Raw genomic sequence first — 19052 nt, forward strand, 5'->3', positions numbered from 1 at the left:
AAAGAAATTAGTTGGCAAAAGGATACTTGTATAAAGAAAAAGATATGAATTACAAGGTAATTAATTAGGTAGCCAAGGTTCCAGATATATTCTGCTTGTGCTTTCTATTTAGTTTTTTTTTTCTTAAAACTTTGCATTACGTTTATTCTACTGACGATTTCGCGTATAAAAAAATATAGTAGGTATGAGTTGAGGATCCACTACGGTTATTGACGTCACTGAAGGGCTATTAAAACGCAAACAAAATTTACAAACATACGAGGTTTGTGCTATCAGAGTAGGGTCTTACTTTGTTATACTTTCATTTTTAGCATATTTGTTTGATTTGTAAATTAGTAGCTTTATGTAAAATGATACGATGTAGCCCTTTCGCACTGCAAAGGGAAATTTTAACATTCAATCGATAATTTACATGAAGTAAGGTATTCATTTTATACGCCAAGATGCCTTTTCACCTGCATCTTGTACTTAAAATATACAAGAGGTTTTTAAATTCATCGAAGATATTTTAGCGTGTGGTTGGATCAGTTTGACTGTACACTTCGTACACTTTGAACGTAAATTAATGTAAGTATAGAAACATTTGTCAACCATAGTAGGCAGTCAAAAAGTCCTGAAATTTTCTACAAGATTACAATCAAACAAACCATCAGTTAAAATATTCTGCAATCATTTTAAAACACTTTGTTTAACCCTTAAATGGCACTGTGCATCACCGTGTAACGTTAATTAATAAAAATCCTATCATCAATATATATATTTTTGAAACTTTATGACTAAAAACTACTAAATAATTTTATGATGAATGGTTGAAAAAATATGTGAACTTGGCAATAATTTCAAATTAACGTCAGTTTCAAAAATAAGTTCAACGCGGCGTCGCATTCTAGTACCTCGGGAAAGTTATTATTTAAAAAAAAATACTTTTTTTCTATGCAAGTTATGCTTATTATGTTTTGTGTTTTATGAGAAAAGGCTAAAGTATACGAACAATTGGTCTTTTGGTACATTCAGCATCATAACAACGATAATCACTGTTAAATTAGAACGTACACCACGGTTACCGTCGCCAAGTTTGTGAAGAAGTACTTACATTCAACTACGGTAACCACCATGTACGTTGCCAACTACAAGGTGAATTAACTTCGGTAACCACGGTGTACATTACCAAGTTCCCTGTACATTTTTTTGATTTCAAATTAACGATTTAACGTTCCCTTGTTTATTTTAAATCTTCTTAAACAGTTTGCTTTTCTTTCTTTGTCTGCAGTGCTTAACATAAAGTCGAACGCATAAGATTTTAGCTTTAATTCCCGTAGAAAATGCATGTTATGATTGTAGCTCTAATCCGGACGAGGAAATTAAAACCGCACGCACCGCCACAATTCGATTCTGATGATAGCTCTGATGCACCTTCCTCTAAACTCTTCTTTGGAAACGTTTGAATTGCTATTCTGCTTATTGGATGAGCATGAGGTTGATAAATATATATGTATGTATATCCAAAAAGATTGAATTCTGAAAAGCATGCACGATGCTTCTTTCACCCATTAGAGAAAAGTTCTGCCCTGGCCATCCACAGTTTAATATGATGCTTTGCCCACATTAAACTCTATGCAATCCATAGCCACGCCATCTACACTTGAGCGCGTTTCGACACTCAACCAGAGCTCATCTTCAGAGCAACTCATATATGCGTCTTTTTTTCGCTGTTGGAAAACACGAAATTGCTTTCGACAGTTCCACACTATATTTGATTTGGATAGGTACGAGTATTTAACTAAATTAAATTAATTCAGTTGCTAGATTGTCACATTCAAGGATTTAAACATTTTACTTGTCTATCATTGTAAACTAAGTAGACTGAGTGTATTTCAATACAGATAGTATGTTTAATAGTTTAATGGGGAAATTTCAATATTTAAGACCCAATTGACGGTGGTTTGTTTACATTTAGTTAAAATACCTATACCAAATATACCAAACCAAGTATAAATGATGTTTTTTTTTATAATTTAGGTTTTTTTTATATAAAAGTTTACTGCCTCATGGCAGCGGTAACCAGCGTGTACACAAAATAATGTAACTTTGTTCTTATAGAATTGGCAACGTGCATGGTGATGTACATAGATTTTCTGAAAATACCAATAATGCTAGATTTTTTTTTTTCATTTTCTGTAGACCCAAGACGGTATTAAATAAGGTATGATACTGTATCACTTGTTTTTGTATTTTTTTACTCTTGCCAATTTAAGGGTTAAAGTGTTCATAGTTCCAAGTTACGTAATCAAATAACAGCAAATTAATTAGAATTAAGAATACATAACAATAAAGAATAATAAGCCGTGGTGGCCTAGTGGTTTGAAATAAGCCGTGGTGGCCTAGTGGATTGACCTATCGCCTCTCAAGCAGAGGGTCGTGGGTTCAAACCCCAGCTCGTACCTCTGAGTTTTTCGAAATTCATGTGCGGAATTACATTTGAAATTTACCACGAGCTATGCGGTGAAGGAAAACATTGTGAGGAAACCTGCACAAACCTGCGAAGCAATTCAATGGTGTGTGTGAAGTTCCCAATCCGCACTGGGCCCGCGTGGGAACTATGGCCCAAGCCCTCTTGTTCTGAGAGGAGGCCTGTGCCCTGCAGTAGGACGTATATAGGCTGGGATGATGAAGAATACATAACGCAAAAAAAATACAAACATACCTATGCAAATTATAACTTTAAAAAAGACCAATGTACCGAATGAAAAACGTTAAAACAATAGAATATGGAATACCATTGCTTATCCTAATGTTCAACTTGAACCCTAAAAAAGAAAGCCGATTGGAGACAAGGTCAGGACTCCACTGAGTAGGCCAGTGGGCTTACGTCGCATAATAATGACCGCCGGAAGCGCACGCGCTCCTGACAGAATCGAAACCACTTTCAAACAATACACACACTGTATTGTGTTAGTAGACACGTATTAGTAGTAACGTACCGGTAAAACCACGAAGAAGTGAATTTAAAAGTTATCAATATAAGTGATACAGCCAAAGATTTACACAATGGCAAAGCTTTTTATACTAATGTTAGCTTTACTGGTAAATGTGAGTGCGGCACCGTTTTTAAATCACCTGTCCATGCAACCAATGATGGATCATCAAATGCATTCGATGAATCCAGTAGTAGGTCACATGATGGAGCAACAAATGCTGGAACAAGTAATGCAGCAGAATCAGTATAATGCGTTGCAGCAACAGCTAATTGCAATACAACAATTACAAACACAGCAGATGAATACTATGAACAGACCGATGCTGGTGTAAGTACTTTTTGAAATTCCCTAACTACTACTTGTCCTTTAAGCGTTATTTTTGAGTTATTCAGACGACGTTTTTATAATTAATTTGAAATACGTTGAAGCAATAGTAAAATTTTAAATCAAAAATTAAATAAAATGCGATATTCTTCATATTAGACTTTACTAAAGCGTTCAGCTCTTTAGTTGAATTTGTAAGTGCCTACCTATGCAATTCGTAAAGAAGCGAACGCTATTTTCTGGAATACTTATTTTTTTAATAACAAAGTGAATCAGGCGTTTCTTTGCAAAAGTTTATATCCATGAACTGAAATCAGTTATTTATTGCTACTCCTCACGATACGTTCAGTCACGACTGTGCGACACGTATACATTTTTAAATTTTAAGTTAAACCTTTCTCCCTCCACCGCTTGCTGTTAAATCAACACAGACCATCAACACTACACGAGATGTTAAGAGCGTTTATACTTGCTGAGCTGGCAACGTTGCATTTTTGTTAGTTTTTCTCGTGTATTCCATAAAAATTGAATGAAAATTAAAAATGTGGTCTGTTATTTAGAACTGTTCTTAATATTTAAGTTAATGTGTCTAGTGCAATAATTATTCGTGATAGACTTTCATTTTCTTTAAAAACTGTTAATAAGCATTTGTTCGTTTTTAAAGAATATAAAAGTCTATCATTAGAATATATAGGTATATTAGAAATGGAGGAAGGTGAATTTCTGTTTTAAAACATACTATGTGTTGTATTCACACGTTTAGTTGCAATGTAACAAGATTATCAGTTTAATTTGATTTAGCTACTGATATTTTCTTATTATTTTTTACTATTCTCAATTTAAAATTATATTCTTTTTTCAGAAATCTACCACCGCAGTCCATAATAATGTTTTTGCCAAACGCAATGACCAAAACAAACAATCAATTCGACAAATTAAACGAAAGAAATCAACTCGACCTAAAACTTGCAAATGAAAACTCTGACTCAGTCATCATTGACGCTGAAAACGACCCGAATGCTTCAATGATGGAAACGATTCCTCGGCAAGCAGTTTTAGTTTTACCAAATGGACAAAGATTCTTCATTGGAAGTGTTATATCTGCTATACCTTTCCTTCCTATTGAAGTAAACGTGCCAGATACTATTGCATGGATGTACAATGGTATTGCTGGTATAATAGGAGGGATTGGACAGCGACTGCCATTTAGACCAAAACCTACAACTACAGAGAGTCCAACTTCTACTGAAACTTCAAACCCAATACAAACTCAAGAATCAGTAACCCCGATAGAACAAAGCAGGTTGAAGTGGCTGCAAACATTGGCAACGAGGAAACAAAGCGTAGGCATGCCTATTGTAATGTTGCCAGTTTCACAACCGGTTCCTATACAATTGCCTATACAAGTATGATTAATGAAAATTATAATAAAAAACATTTTTCATCTATTGTTCTTGTCCTTGAGTCGTGTGGTTCTTAAATTTATGTATAAAGAAACTGTTTTAGTACAAATAAAGTACTTTATTACATTCATTGATACAAGTACAATACTTAATTTCAATTTACACATAAATTTTGCATTCACGTAATGTGTTAACAAATTAGGTGTATACTTACTTTGTTTTAGGCCGGGTTCAAGACTGTAACATAGGTAATATTGAAACCAACTACAGAATGGCAAAATGAAGAAAAAGTAAACTGTAAAATGTAATTCCCCTGTTTAATAGTTACTCTAACCGAATACTATTTTTCTGTAAGTAGTAAATCATTTAATAAAACACAATATTGCACGTAGTTACACTTTCAAACGCCGACCAAGATCATACTAATACTAAATTTAACCTAATTTGCTACTCAAATGGCAACAACAACCGATATTCTCAATCAATTATCGATAAAGTAATGCACGCTACTGTAACGTACATACAAATTGATTCATTATGAACTTCGGCTAGCGAAAGGCTCATAAATCTAAATACAAGTACATACACTAGCAAGGTAGATATAGCATCCGTTGATCCTGAAGAAGACTACTGCTACTTTAAAACTAATGTTGAAACTTAAGCTCTGTAGCAATAGTCTCATTAGAATGTAGCAGATATTATAAACTGGACAGCAATGGTACTGCAATGTACTTAAGATATTATACATATTAAATTGAAAAAAAAAGCTTGCTTGCTCATGTGACAAACGCTTCACTATCACAGACCAATTAAAAACCTTAATTGAAATATAACCTACTATACTGATTCACAATTAACATCTAACTTCCTGTAATAAAAGCTTCTAGGTATAGAGGCTACGTCTACACAGTGCTGTTATTAAGGATCGTTTCTTGCATTATACAGCTGTAATACCAACTGGCTTCTTTAACTGTACTCATTTTTAGAACCAAATGGTCTGTACTTAATTACCGTCGTTTATGTTTTTTCGTTACAACATATGGATAGACATAGGTCTATACACAAAAGCTTATATCTATTTAACCATGTTGGGCGTTGACAGAAACCGTGTCATGGTCAACTGGGTGCCCGGGGTTGAGGGCACCAGGCTGAGCATCGCTCTTTGCCAAGATGATGGAGACGGGGTAGTTGTAGCTGTAGAAGAATCCACGAGGTGGGCCCTGAGAAAGAAATGACAAATGAACAGTTTGTTGGCATACAAAATTCGCAAATAATTTTATTGAGGTGAATCTGAATCGAGCCGAAGGGTAGTAAATGATAAACCTATCGGTAGTATGATATTGTTATATCCTAGGTCGAATAAGGAGAACAAAATTGTTGATCATAGGACGGGAACCAGTAAATGATATTTCAGAATTTAAGGGTACCACTTTAAAGATGGACATGAAAATAAAGCTTGTGATTATTTTTATAATTTGGACTAGATTGACATGTGTATTATCTTGCCAATGTTAAGTAGGCAAAGTATTTTTGTAGTGAGCTGTGACGCCAAACATACCGTAGGTTCAGGTTCCTGCTGTTGACCAAGTTGTTGCTGTTGACCATACTGCTGTTGTTGACCATATTGTTGTTGCTGGCTATATTGTGGCTGCTGCGGCTGCTGCTGTTGTTGCTGTTGACCGTACTGCTGTTGCTGATACTGTTGCTGTTGGTTCTGCTGTCCGGGCTGGAAGCTGCTCTGTGCCTGTGAGTAGGCTTTGCCTTCCCTGGCTGGGGCGACTACTCCCTGGGACTCAGACGCAGCACCGTAATAATCATAGTTGCTATTGCTGGAGTATTCGCCCCTGAGAAAAAAATATAGCAATGTCATACAACGAAGTTTGAGTTAACTACAAGTAATCTGATCAGTGTCGCCTTGCAGTTTATACTTTTTCACTTCTCATGCTCTTAAAATGTTACTTTAGTCTCTGCATATCGGGACTAAAGCTCCTCGTCAATCTCTAGGGTTTTTTTTTTTAATTTGCGTTGGAAACCCCTAAGCAGCCAGTCATGGTGTTTGTGAAGAAGAATTTTAACAAAAAAGTAAAACCGAGTCCAAAAAAATAACAATAATTATGGTCAAGGGTTTTGCAGTCGCTTCCATTTTTTGTTATTTTTTTGGGGTTGGTTTTACTTTCTTGTTAAAAAAAATCTTTATTTCTCACTTTTTAGTGATTTGTAGCCAAAGTACATCTCACAACGATTCCATTAAGCCCAAACACGGCTTATTTACGTTGTTTTATAACAAAGTTCCGTTGCCCACCTTCCGGCTTCAGCATTAGATCAGTTCGAAAGAATCATTAACTTAAAGCTTCTTACGCGTTTATCTGGGTATACTAATCATGATCGATTATAGACGAAGCGAGCATTTCTTAGCTTTGACGAGTTCCATTGGCTATCTACGGTCTTCTTCGTCAGGTCCAGTTTACCAAATGATACTTCCTGAATTTATCTTAATGCTAAAAATGCCAAAATCGCCATGGGTGTGCCTATAAAATTTGAGGTTTGCCCTCGATTTCCCTAGGATCCCATTATCACATCTTGACTTGTTGACAATGGGACCACCTCAGAAGAGTACCCTTTCAAATAAAAAAATAATTTTGGAAATCGGTCCACAATTGACTGAGTAATCGGTGAAAATACATAAAAAAAATATATACAAACATTGGAAGATAGAACCTCCTAATTTTTTGAGGTCGGTTAATCAAAAAGAGGACTTCTAGGGCGTAAAAATAGCCTCAAAATGATAACTGTGCAAAAATATTTAAAAAACAACGATCTAATTTCGTGAAACACAATAAATGATTACGAATATTAATTTCAATTATTGTCCATTAGTCGAACGTACGTTTTTAAAAAGTAATATTGTAATTTTGATCAGTACCACCACCATGAGCTTAGAGACCGTACTCGATAGCGACGGCGTAAATTATTTGTAGAGGCGCTGTACAATTATCCGTACAAATAAGTTGCGCAGTCGCTATCGAGTACGGTCACTGTAAACTCATGGTAGTGGTACAGAACGTTGTTTTTTTTCTCGCAAAATTAGAGTGTTTAACGCGAGATTAAACAACCATAATGACTTGTTTTAGTCCCTCGTTGAACAATCTACTATTGTTCTCGATTGTAAGTAACCTTTCTAGGTAGTTATTAACCTTTAACAATTAAAATAAATTGATTACCTATTTGATATCTGATTTAATATCGCCTTACATTGAAATATAAAACGTGTAGGTAACTTTTTAGTTGTTTTTTTTTTAAGAAACAATTACTTTAATACATAACATTTGTTTAGTATGAATAACCCATCTATTTAGTGAAATACTCATTGGCGTAGCTAGAGTTATTTTTCAGGGGGCCTGGCCTGGATTTTTGTGTGAAGATATAAGTATTATAGAATTTTGAATCGGTAGTCCAACATCCTGGGGTGGGCACTAGACCAAATCGTCCGGTTTCGATTTCCGAGCTGAGTACAAGTTAGTTTTGTTTATAATGTTTGAATGCAGTTTTTCTTGTTACTAAAATCGATGCATGGTTCCTAAGAACAGATCGTCATATGTCTTAAACTTTCAGAATTTCCCATACTGACCGATCTGAATGTTACACCCTGTATAGACAACGCCGAAGACTTACTGAGGGTCTGGGCGCTGGGCGGCGGCAGCAGCAGCTTCGTTCCAAGCCTTCTCGTGAGCAAGACGAGCCTGACGCACCTCCTCGGTCTCTTGAGCCGGCTGGAGCTGTACTTTCGGAAGGTTATCTTCCTGGTGGAAGCCTTCGCTGTCAGCCCAGTAGCGGACCTGATGAAATATCAGAGTTAGGAAGTTTTAAATATATTCTATTTATTTGGTAGTAGACGGAAAGATTGACGTTTTGTTACAAAGAAATATCTTATTTATAATATCTCATGAAAGAGGGCGACTAAAAACAGCGTCTTCTTCCCAAGAAAATTAGATCTGCGTGATGTAGGCATAACCTAAGTTTTCTACCATCTTAATATTTTGTAGTATTGTAGGTATTATGACAACATTGTTGTGATAATAAAGTATTGAAAAAATCTTTTAGTATTATTAAAGATGTTTTGAAGCGTTACACTCCAAGCCGCAGCACAACAGTGCAAGCAATTATTATTGAAGACAATTATTATATGACTTACTACATAGTCAAAATACCACCAACGGGACTTATCACGCTAACACACACTAGTAATATTTACCTCGACGTTTCGGCAACATTGCAGTGGCCGTGGTGGTAGAGTAGAGTCTACTCGTGGCCACGGCCACTGCAATGTTGCCGAAACGTCGAGGTAAATATTACTCGTGTGTGTTAGCGTGATAAGTCCCGTTGGTGGTATTTTGACTATGAGTGAAAATCACGAAAGTTTAAAACGTTGATTACTTACTAGTCCAGTAATACACTTATGAGCGAGAGGACTGACGTTATGTTTACTTACCTTGATGAGTTCATTGTTGCCATCCTTGTAGGTGTAGGAGCCGGTGACATCTCCGGATCTGGCGCGGTTCTCAACCTTCGAGGACTCTGGAGCTTGGTAGCCGTACGCATAGGCGCCGAGACCGTCCTGACCGTGGAATTGGGATGCGTCGTATACCTGTAGAACATCAAATAAGTAGATATTCATAAAACTGAATACAAGTAACGACTGGGAATTTAAGTGTAGGTATCTCTATAATTATCTAAACTGCTCGTCCTTAAGAATAGTATTCACATATTTTTGCATACCTTTTTCGTGCTAAAATACAGTTAAGTGAAAAATGAAATGTAAAGTGAAACAAAGATCCTTACTTACTGACTTTTATATCAGTAGAACACTATGCAATATCACTACTCTCGAGTACCTATATCTGACGATAAGTGATGTTTCAGGAAGACAATAACTTACCTCTTCTACGTAGTCGTCAGTGTTTTCGATCTCGTGTCCATTCTTCCAGTAGTGGCCGAGGGTGGGGCCGGCTTCTGCCGTGCGAAATCTCGGGTCATTCCATCTTACCTGGAAATGAAATAAATTAAAATTATACTCTAGGCTACGTGGTCAGTGGCCGAAACTTATTCGAGACCTACACGACAGCAGGGAGTAACAGTTTGTTCTGAGATTCTTGTGCTTGTAATTTTAAGAAAATTTGGAATGAAGAATTTCAATAAGGTTGACTACTTCTCAGGAATTGATTGATTGATAAAGTTAAAGTTGTTCCGAGTCTTGATTGTCTATAAACCAACAAGTTTGGATAAACATTGTCAGCATAATTTTATAATTTAAATTCGGGTTTTGTTCCGCGTACGTTGATTTTAGAGAAGCTCGATATTTCGGCACAGTTGCATGTGCCATGATCACGAGACGACTGGAGGATGGCGCATGCAACTGTGGTAATTAATCTGAGCCTACCACTGAAATCTTTCAGATAATCACAATTATACGTTTGATTGGTTTAGGGCGTTACTTTGCGGAGGCGCTTATCAATCAATCTAGCGGAGAAGCAAGCTAAAATAGTGTAGTTCGTTACCTTTATATACACTATAACACTTAACAATCAAGTCTCATAAAATATTAGTTTACCAGAGGCAATACACCGGTACGTCCAGACAGCTGTGGCTCGGTGAACGGAGGGCTGTTCAAATACTTCTGAGCTTCTTCAGGGGAGATGTCGATCTCGAAGACATTGGAGATGGGGTTGGGGGCTGCCGACGACAACGCAACCTGGAATTTAACAAGAGACAGGTTAAGCTTAGTCCTTGACACCAAAGGATCTAACAAAAACTACCAGGTGTCAAGATGCCACTTTTTCATTCTCTCATAATTTAATTTTTCATTTTCTAATTATAATTTTTACCTAAATACGGCAAAATATAGTAAACACTGGCAAAATGGTCTTCTGATGTACTATCCTATTAACAAATAACTATCCACTATCAAAGTGGGTTATTTCGAGCCTAATCCTTATCCTCCACAACTGTTGTTATTTTCCAATAAAAATGCCTTGACATCAATATTTAAGATGTATGCAAATAATAATGGTCGAATACAAAGACAACCAACGTTGCGCCATTTGTACTTATAACTTATATTTTAGCTGACTAAATCAGCATAGACAAAAACAGAACTACAATGACCATTGTATAAAAAACTTGAAGGATGACTGACCCATCAACATTAACTAATAATACCCTCACGAATCAAATGAATCGCAAAACATTCATTCAAAAACCGGATAAATCGCACGATGACGTCTCGACCTTACGAGATATATAAACTGATTAGCATATATCCGTGTATCATGCTGACTAATATTTACTGAGCGGATGGTCAAATCCACAAATATAAGTTAAGGAGTTCGAAAAGTATAGTTCTCGTATAGTTAAAGTGAGAAAAGTTTTTCCATGTCTAAGCCTGTATGATATTCACATAAGATTGAATTTGACTTGGCCTGTGTAAAAACTTTTTTCACTACATCTATAGTCGATACCGACAAATATCATAAAACATGAATGAAACGGAACTGATAAAAAATAAAGCTTTCTCTATCTGTATCTATGAATATAAACAGATCTGAAATAACTAAAAAAGAAAAACATAACAAATATTTAGTGGTACATTTTTTTAATTGAATAAAGATATTTTGTCTTGGACTTTTAACCTCGATGTAGAAAACGATTCTTTGGAAAGGATCGCACTGATTATAATTCGAGTAAAAATAATCTTACATTTCGAACCAGCCAGGATTCCCAAAATGATAATAAATAACGGATTAATTAAGTACTCATTGTAATAAAACTGTATTTTATACTACTGTACACTGATCTATAGTTTAACGACCAGCTGTAAAGTGGATACTTAACTACCTACTTGAAACTAGGCATCTCATAAATGATCGAGGTTTTCTGGAAAATATTTGTTTTGTTTGAAATTAATATGAATAACCTAACCAACAAAAAGTTGGAAAACCTCCGACTTTGTCACTTCAAATTTCAATATCTCACAAATAGCTGAACCAATTTCGAAAAAACATGTCTAAGAACCATCGCTACAAAACCTGCTTTCAAATAAAAAAACCGCATTCAAATCGGTCCACCCGTTTAAGAGCTACGGTGCCACAGAAAGACAGATAGACAGACACACAGCGGTCAAACTTATATACCCCATGCGAAATTACAGCCTTCTAGTACTAACAGCCTCTAAGCTAAGCCGCGGACGGACGGACGGATTAAAGTGGCGAAGTTATAATATAAGGATTCCTATTACGTTTACGAAACACTACAAATCATTTCAAATTGCGAGCATAGGTATGTTTGTTGTTTGTGGTACAAATAGTATTATATGCAAAAGTTGTATAATATGGGTCAAAAAAGTGAGTAGCGTAAGTTACGATGTGAGCGTAGGACAAATTAATTATTAGTAGTTTAAGAGTAAATAGCAGCCTAGCTACTACCTAAACTTAGAAGATTCCGTACACAATACGAAATTCTGAGAAATATATTAGGTACTTGATTTTTTCATAACGGCTACGGAACCCTATCCTCGGGCGTGTCCGACACGCTCTTGGCCGGTTTTTTTTTAACTTATTTATACAACATTACATGCATAGAAACAACAACATTTTATGCATAGAATACTTTTTCTACTACTATATACTTTATCATCCCAGCCTATATACGTCCCACTGCATGACACAGGCGTCCCCTCAGAATGAGAGGACTATATACTTATTAAGTAGAAAAGAAAATTAGAGAAAAAGTAAACTTGAACTTTTTCATACTTTAGTATAAAGTAAGGCAAACTTAAATATAAAAAAATAAAAATAAACGACTGCGAAATATGAAAATTACAAAAAAAACCTAAGCTAAATTTTGTTTTTAATTGAATGTTTACTTGACAGTGACGATGTTAAAAAATACGTATTTTGTTTACCTACCTACTTATGTTGGCAGCCATGAATTATGTTCGGAAAATTTTTGTTATGTATAAAAACCATAGATATGAATTAAGTCAGTGGCTGCACCTTAACCTGTTCGAACGAACGAATTAGGAAAATAAAAGTAAGTGGTTGCAGTATCGTTTTATAAACATTACGATTCAGTGATGTTAAATGGGGAATAGACAATATATATATAGACTTTTCCAGAATCTTGTTATGTATGTGTGAATAAGTAAATCACAGATAACAGTATAGGAGTAGAAAAAGTACATAATTCAATCAAAATAGTAATATTTAGAGTATTTTTCAAAAAGTTGTCCCGTCATGAAATTGACTAAAAATCAGTTAGTCAAGAAATTATTAACACTAAGGACGAGATCATGAAACATAAACTGCATAAAACATCCAAAATTTATTGACGTCAGGAAATCGCCACGAGATCTTGTGAGAAAAAAATCGTTATTTTGTAACTACATCGAAACTTTCTATTGGATCCAACAACAAAGATTATCTCACTTTTTATCATCTTTACCACAAGGTTTTGTATATATTTAAACACAATATTACTTATTTTTGTGTTGAAATAGCGTCAGGATTTTTTTTAATACGTGGACAACTGAAAATGTACATCTTTATGAGAAATTGTCATTAATGTTCTACGAGTCAACTTCATTGAACACTGCATTATAACAATAATATACACAACGGCATTGTAAACAAATACACGTAACAACAATATGGTGGTAGCATTGACATAAATCTGTATTAGCATCAATTTACCATTCATGCGTCACCAGTAAATAACTACGTAACTGTTCTAAAAGTGAAGGTGACAAAATTATATATCTGCTTAACATATTTGATTTAATTACCATTGTAATTTCCAGTCTAGTTTAGGTGCCAAAAAGTAGACGATGTTACGAGTAATCTAATATGTAACCTTCCTATTACATTTCAAAAATCAGTCAATACTATATTTACAAAAAATATTTGAAAGTCTTGAAATTAAATTTCAAATATGTTGCAAATGCACAATATTAAATCGAGCTAGGTACTACGTATACCTAATCCATAAACATGTAATCGTTTGAAAAGCTGTAATTTAAATATAATTTTACGAAAACTCATAAAACATAGCTTTAAATGTAAAATATGAAACAGAGACAATACACGTCAAAAATATTAGGCCATAATTTTCTATATTGTCAGTTTGTAATCTGAGATAGTCATATACATTAAACGAGGTAAAAATACCCATAACTCTATATTTATGAGGGTTTTACAGAAATAAATTGTATGTTAATAGCTCAGGTGCTAACTTTAAATATAATAAGTAACTTCTAACAACTTAAGGAAACTAATCATGTCACAATATTGTATACTTCTATTGGGGATAGACATAATACAACTGTTAACTAAAATGAATTAAATTTATTTGATAAAAGAACCAAAAAATTTTATCATTTTTGAGACACTTTTCATTAAAACATATATATCTCTCAAACCTACAATAATGTTAATATGATTACTGTTTCTAGATTTAGATAATGTCGGAAAATAATTGTAGAAAAAAGGAACACCGTTTGCTCTCCAAATTATTTTATTTTACTTCATGGAATATCTTAATTTCCAACATACTCGGGACATTATCACGCCTTTTATATTTACCTCTATTGCTAACAACAAATTGCAATATGTTGCTTTTATTGATACAATAAAATATTTAGCATCTCCATTTAAAAAAAGTAGCAGAGCCGCATAACGATCCTTCTTTGTTATTATTTTAAGTCGGATAAATAGGAATAAGTAAATAAAAAATCTATCTACTCTTACGAGAATAATACTATAAACCCTTTGCGGGATAAGCACGATATCCGTAAACATATATTCAAAATTGCCAATTATTCAACCCAAAAAGATTTAAATAAGCAAGCATCGCAATATCTATTCCATGCAGTGACCGATTGGAGACGGTCCGCATACATGAATATCATTTACATTGCTAATGCATAATAGTTGTTGTAAGTCTATTTGTGAGTGAAGTAAAATTTAGGGATCCTACTACAAATATGAACGCCTAATTTGTACTGTATTTTATTGTATTTCTGAGTGAAATAAAAACAGAGTTTCAAAAGGATCTGCTTGCAAATGACAACTGTTAAATTACAACATTAAATAGCTTTTACACAAATGAAAAACATGTCAAATTGAAACGAATCTGGATTTCTAAGCCCTTGTTCCTTTTCAGGAGTGAGACCATTGTGAGGAAATATTATGTAGTTTAAAACAATGAAATGATGAGGCTTAACATTAATGATGTCCTTTCTAGAACTATAAAACGTAAAGAACTTTAAAAATGACATTCAACATTTTCTGCAAAGATTATTGGCCTCTTACATACACTACCACAGAGACACTACACACTAACCTAATCAATAGGTTCAATTTTTAACCGGCTTCTCAAATTATTAGGAGCTTATTCAATTGGTTGTTTTTATTTCTGTCAAATAACCGCGTCATACAAATAACATCAGTTACGTTATAAATTAACATAGGTACCTATAGCTTCTAAGAGTAACTTATTCGTCACAGTTATGAGCAAAATGAACATGATATAAAAAATGTATATAGACATATTCGCGACATAGTCGTAATAGAAGTCATTCATAATAAACATATTAAAGTTATTGACCGTGACGAAATCGCTCAAATTAAATAATTGTTATGCATGATAGAATGAGCAGTCATTTGTCTTTGTGACTTATGCAAAAACTAGAACTGGATTTATTGGATTTGTACTTACTCTGGAAATTCCAAGGGCATCGACCTGAGTAATTCTAGAACCATATAATAGGCATTGTTCATATTTTACCAATGTACCCTGATTCAAAAGCCGTTTCGAGGGATATAGGGTGTTTGAACACTTTTGTCCTATTCTGATCCAAAGATACTAAAGGGTTACGAAATTATAGCCAAAATATGTTTGACCTTTGTTTGACCTTTCTAAAGGACCTCTTTACCTTAAAAGTAAATCCATAAGTATCTATATAGGTTTGTCTATGGTATCTGTCGTTGATATTGATATTATTGATGTCAGTCAGTTGTCACTGTTAAATGCGAATTATTTTTCCGACAATCGACATCGAATCGAATCATTTTTCCTTTTTCCGCGCGTAGTTTTCATATAGTATGTTCCTTCGTACAATAATAGCACGTCAACAACTCCCGGAAAGAGAATTGTTCGTATAAGATCAGATTTGCAACAACAATGGTGTCGAGCAATTGATATTGAATCCTGTAAAGTTTATGCCCAGTATTGTTGTAATAGTACATTGTGTCTTAAGGGCGGTAAATAAGGAATTACGAACGAGAGTCTATTAGAAGCCCGAAGTCGAAGACTGAAGGCTTTAATGAGTCGATGTTCGTAATTCTAGTACCGCCCGTGCGACATACAATGTTTTTCATCACATTTGCGAGTAAAATTTTATATTTGTAAAATAAAAAATATAATTGTTCCAAATATTGGCGATACCTTAGGCTGTGCTCTTGGTAGTGCCGCCCTCTACCTCCCTCAGCATGCGCCGCAACGTGCGTGTGCATGTGGTCCTGGTCCTGCAGCAGGAGCGCGCGCACGGGCACGCGGCACGGCGCAGCGCCATCAGTACGGGCACTGACTCATGCGACCGACCTTGGGCTTCATGACAAGAAAATGTGTACGCGCAATGACTCATACCGACCACGGGTTTCATGACAAGCACATTAAGGTCGAGGGTTTTATTTGGGGGGTTGCGACCAAGGTAGCCTGCATGTTATGACACTGTTTACGAGCAAGTGTGATGAAAAGATCATTTCGACGTACGTAAATAAAAAACCGGCCAAGTACGAGTCGGACTCGCGCACCGAGGGTTCCGTACAAACCTGTAGGTAGTAACTTTAAAATTATTAAAAATATTTTTATTATATGACGCAACTAGAAATTTACGGTTTTCGCAATTTTTCCTTTATTTGTGCTTCGCACCAAATTTCAAGATTCTGAATTCACGGAAAGTACCATGTAGGTTTTGATTCCCTTGCGAGTTTAGAAAATTTGCGGCATAAACGGCTGTATCTTTTCATTGCGTTGGCTTAGAAATTTGTTTTTTTCACAGCTCCAAGGGACAGTAGACTTGAGTATTTGATATAAATTTCAGCTAGATATCTCCACGCGTTCCTGAGAAAAAGGGTCTTGACAGACGGACGGACGGACGGACAAAAAAGTGATCCTATAAGGGTTCCGTTTTTTCCTTAAGAGGTACGGAATCCTAAAAAGCACATGTGAGCATGGGCCGCAGTGCAGTATATGAGTCAGCTTTGATATAATTATCGCTCATATTTATTTACTTAAAATGAATTTTCTCAAAGGTTAGGTTACAATGTTTATAATATTCGATTGAATGTGACACTGACATGACAGTTACCATCTTTTGACAACTAGCTCGTTTTTTTTTCAAATATATTGTACTTGGCCCTTCACTTGGTTTCAGCCGTTATATGTTAATCTACGAGACGTCTTATCTAATATATTAATTAATTAGATTAAATTTAACTAAGCCATTATATAATATCTTAAACTTTCGTAATTTTCAGTCATAGTCAAAATACCACGCACAGGACTTATCACGCTAACGAACACACACGAGTAATATTTACCTCGACGTTTCGGCAACATTACAGTGGCCGTGGTCACGAGTAGAGTAGGTGTTAGCGTGATAAGTCCTGTCCGTGGTATTTTGATATAAGCCATTATGTGCCAAGATATTCAAATCAGTATCTTGAATTTATCTGTATTTTAAGAAAAAAGATAAAAAAGAGTAGTAAAATAAGGGAAAAATGCATTGCCTAAAGTAAATCGACCTATCTTGAAAATATACTTATTTTATGTCATTTAGGAATTAAAATATGATCTATTTTATTAATTTATAGTATTAAATGATATTGTCCCGGATAAGATTGACTTGCCATTTTTTTTTGCCTAATTTCAGTTTGTCCCACAACTTTTACTATAATGAATTGTTTGTCTAGTCAATTTGTATAATTTCATTATTCATAATTATTATTTTGTCGAATTGAGTCGCTTAACTTCAAACTCGGGTAAATCCAATTCTGTAATTTTTTATGATTTTGGTATTAAATAAAAGGGTAAAAAACGAGTTTTGTTACAATTTTATCGGTTAAGTGTAATTCCGTGTGGTTTTTGAGAAAAATAGTTAAAAGCATAATATTTTATCAATCCGTATGACCGTTTTTTTTTAACATAAGTAAGTAAGTCCATCCAAGCCAATCAGAAAAGAAGTTTGTTTTTTTTTCTTTTGTTTACTGTTTTTTTTTATCCTGAATCCAGAATTCAGGACTGTTAAATCAAAATTATACAAATCCACACTGAGTTTTTTCAAAGATAGATAAATTGCAATCGATTGTATCAAATGAAGGTAAATCTAATCAACATTTTATTTCTTGTAAAGAATGGATGGTTTTAATGCTGAATTTGCCGAACAGGATCGCTTTATTTAATGCTTTAGCCATAATAAAAAAATATTGTCTTTCAAATCACCGAATTAACGTTATTATCACTTTTTTTTTAATTATCTCCCAAATGGTTAGAGTGGTTTATCTGAGTTTGAAGTTAAGCGACTCAGTTTTGATTTTTTTCTAAATGATCATTTTCATAACCCTTGTTTTGTCGAATATTATTTTATTTAAAACTCACTTTGTCGATTCCTATTTTAACTAATCATTACTTAGCCGAATAACGTTTTTACTAAGATTAGAACTGCAACCAGTAAAGTAGGTTAGGTTAGATTAGAACTGCGACCACAACAGCGCGCGAGCTGAGTGAGCGTAGCAATCGTGCCGCGATAGCGGCCCGTGAAGCGCCAGAACCGAGCTTATAGAAGTATAATGTTAGACGAAAAATAATTACGTCAGTCAAAAAGTATACGAAATAAGTTTATACACAATGAAAATTAGGTCATTTATAATTAGGCGAAACAAAATTATGTAAAGTGATTGTATACAAAATGACTCCCTAAAATGGAAATAAGGTAAAATAAGCCATTAAGTTAAGTAATATTAGTTTGTCTAAAATAAGGCAAACCGAAAAAAGGCAAAAAGTTCGAAATATCTGATGGCAACTAAACAAGGGGATTTTATTTAGGGGGAGGGCGGAGGGCAATAAAAATTGCAGATCTCAATATGTTGTTCTTAATAAATAATAAGATGATATGTCAAATAAAATGCTGTTTCATATAGGTAAACTGCTGTATGTTATATGAAAATAGAAGCTATATTTAAAAAAAAAGAGTTACAATGTATGTATGATGTGCATTAGTCATTATTAGCTGTAA

The 19052-nt window shown here is 34.6% G+C and overlaps 2 protein-coding genes across 2 annotated transcripts in view; one reads left to right on the top strand and one right to left on the bottom strand.

Annotated features, from left to right (window-relative positions):
• The first annotated feature begins 166 nt into the window (after positions 1 to 166).
• On the top strand, positions 167 to 5388 carry LOC141433289 (uncharacterized). Its single transcript, XM_074095261.1, has 3 exons — positions 167 to 686; positions 2256 to 3305; positions 4165 to 5388. Exons 2-3 carry the CDS (start codon positions 3049 to 3051, stop codon positions 4712 to 4714), a joined length of 807 nt encoding a protein of 268 aa, XP_073951362.1. The 5' UTR covers positions 167 to 686; positions 2256 to 3048; the 3' UTR covers positions 4715 to 5388.
• Positions 4803 to 19052, bottom strand: part of LOC141433286 (uncharacterized) — a 28068-nt gene continuing 13818 nt past the window's right edge. Inside the window, exons 2-7 of the mRNA XM_074095257.1 lie at positions 10314 to 10454; positions 9642 to 9749; positions 9195 to 9350; positions 8378 to 8541; positions 6264 to 6549; positions 4803 to 5925 (exon numbers count right to left, since the gene is read on the bottom strand). Coding sequence (XP_073951358.1) covers positions 5785 to 5925; positions 6264 to 6549; positions 8378 to 8541; positions 9195 to 9350; positions 9642 to 9749; positions 10314 to 10454 — 996 coding nt within the window. The 3' untranslated portion in view covers positions 4803 to 5784. The remainder of the gene's footprint in view (positions 5926 to 6263; positions 6550 to 8377; positions 8542 to 9194; positions 9351 to 9641; positions 9750 to 10313; positions 10455 to 19052) is intronic.

This window comes from Choristoneura fumiferana, chromosome 12, assembly GCF_025370935.1.
Source record: "Choristoneura fumiferana chromosome 12, NRCan_CFum_1, whole genome shotgun sequence".
Classification (NCBI taxonomy): domain Eukaryota; kingdom Metazoa; phylum Arthropoda; class Insecta; order Lepidoptera; family Tortricidae; genus Choristoneura; species Choristoneura fumiferana.

Bases quoted from the DNA above. Each gene is read 5' to 3' on its own strand.
- LOC141433289 (XM_074095261.1), top strand. From the start codon at position 3,049: ATGGCAAAGCTTTTTATACTAATGTTAGCTTTACTGGTAAATGTGAGT. The intron at 3,306-4,164 runs GTAAGTACTTTT...TTCTTTTTTCAG, and splicing joins ATGAACAGACCGATGCTGGT to AAATCTACCACCGCAGTCCA.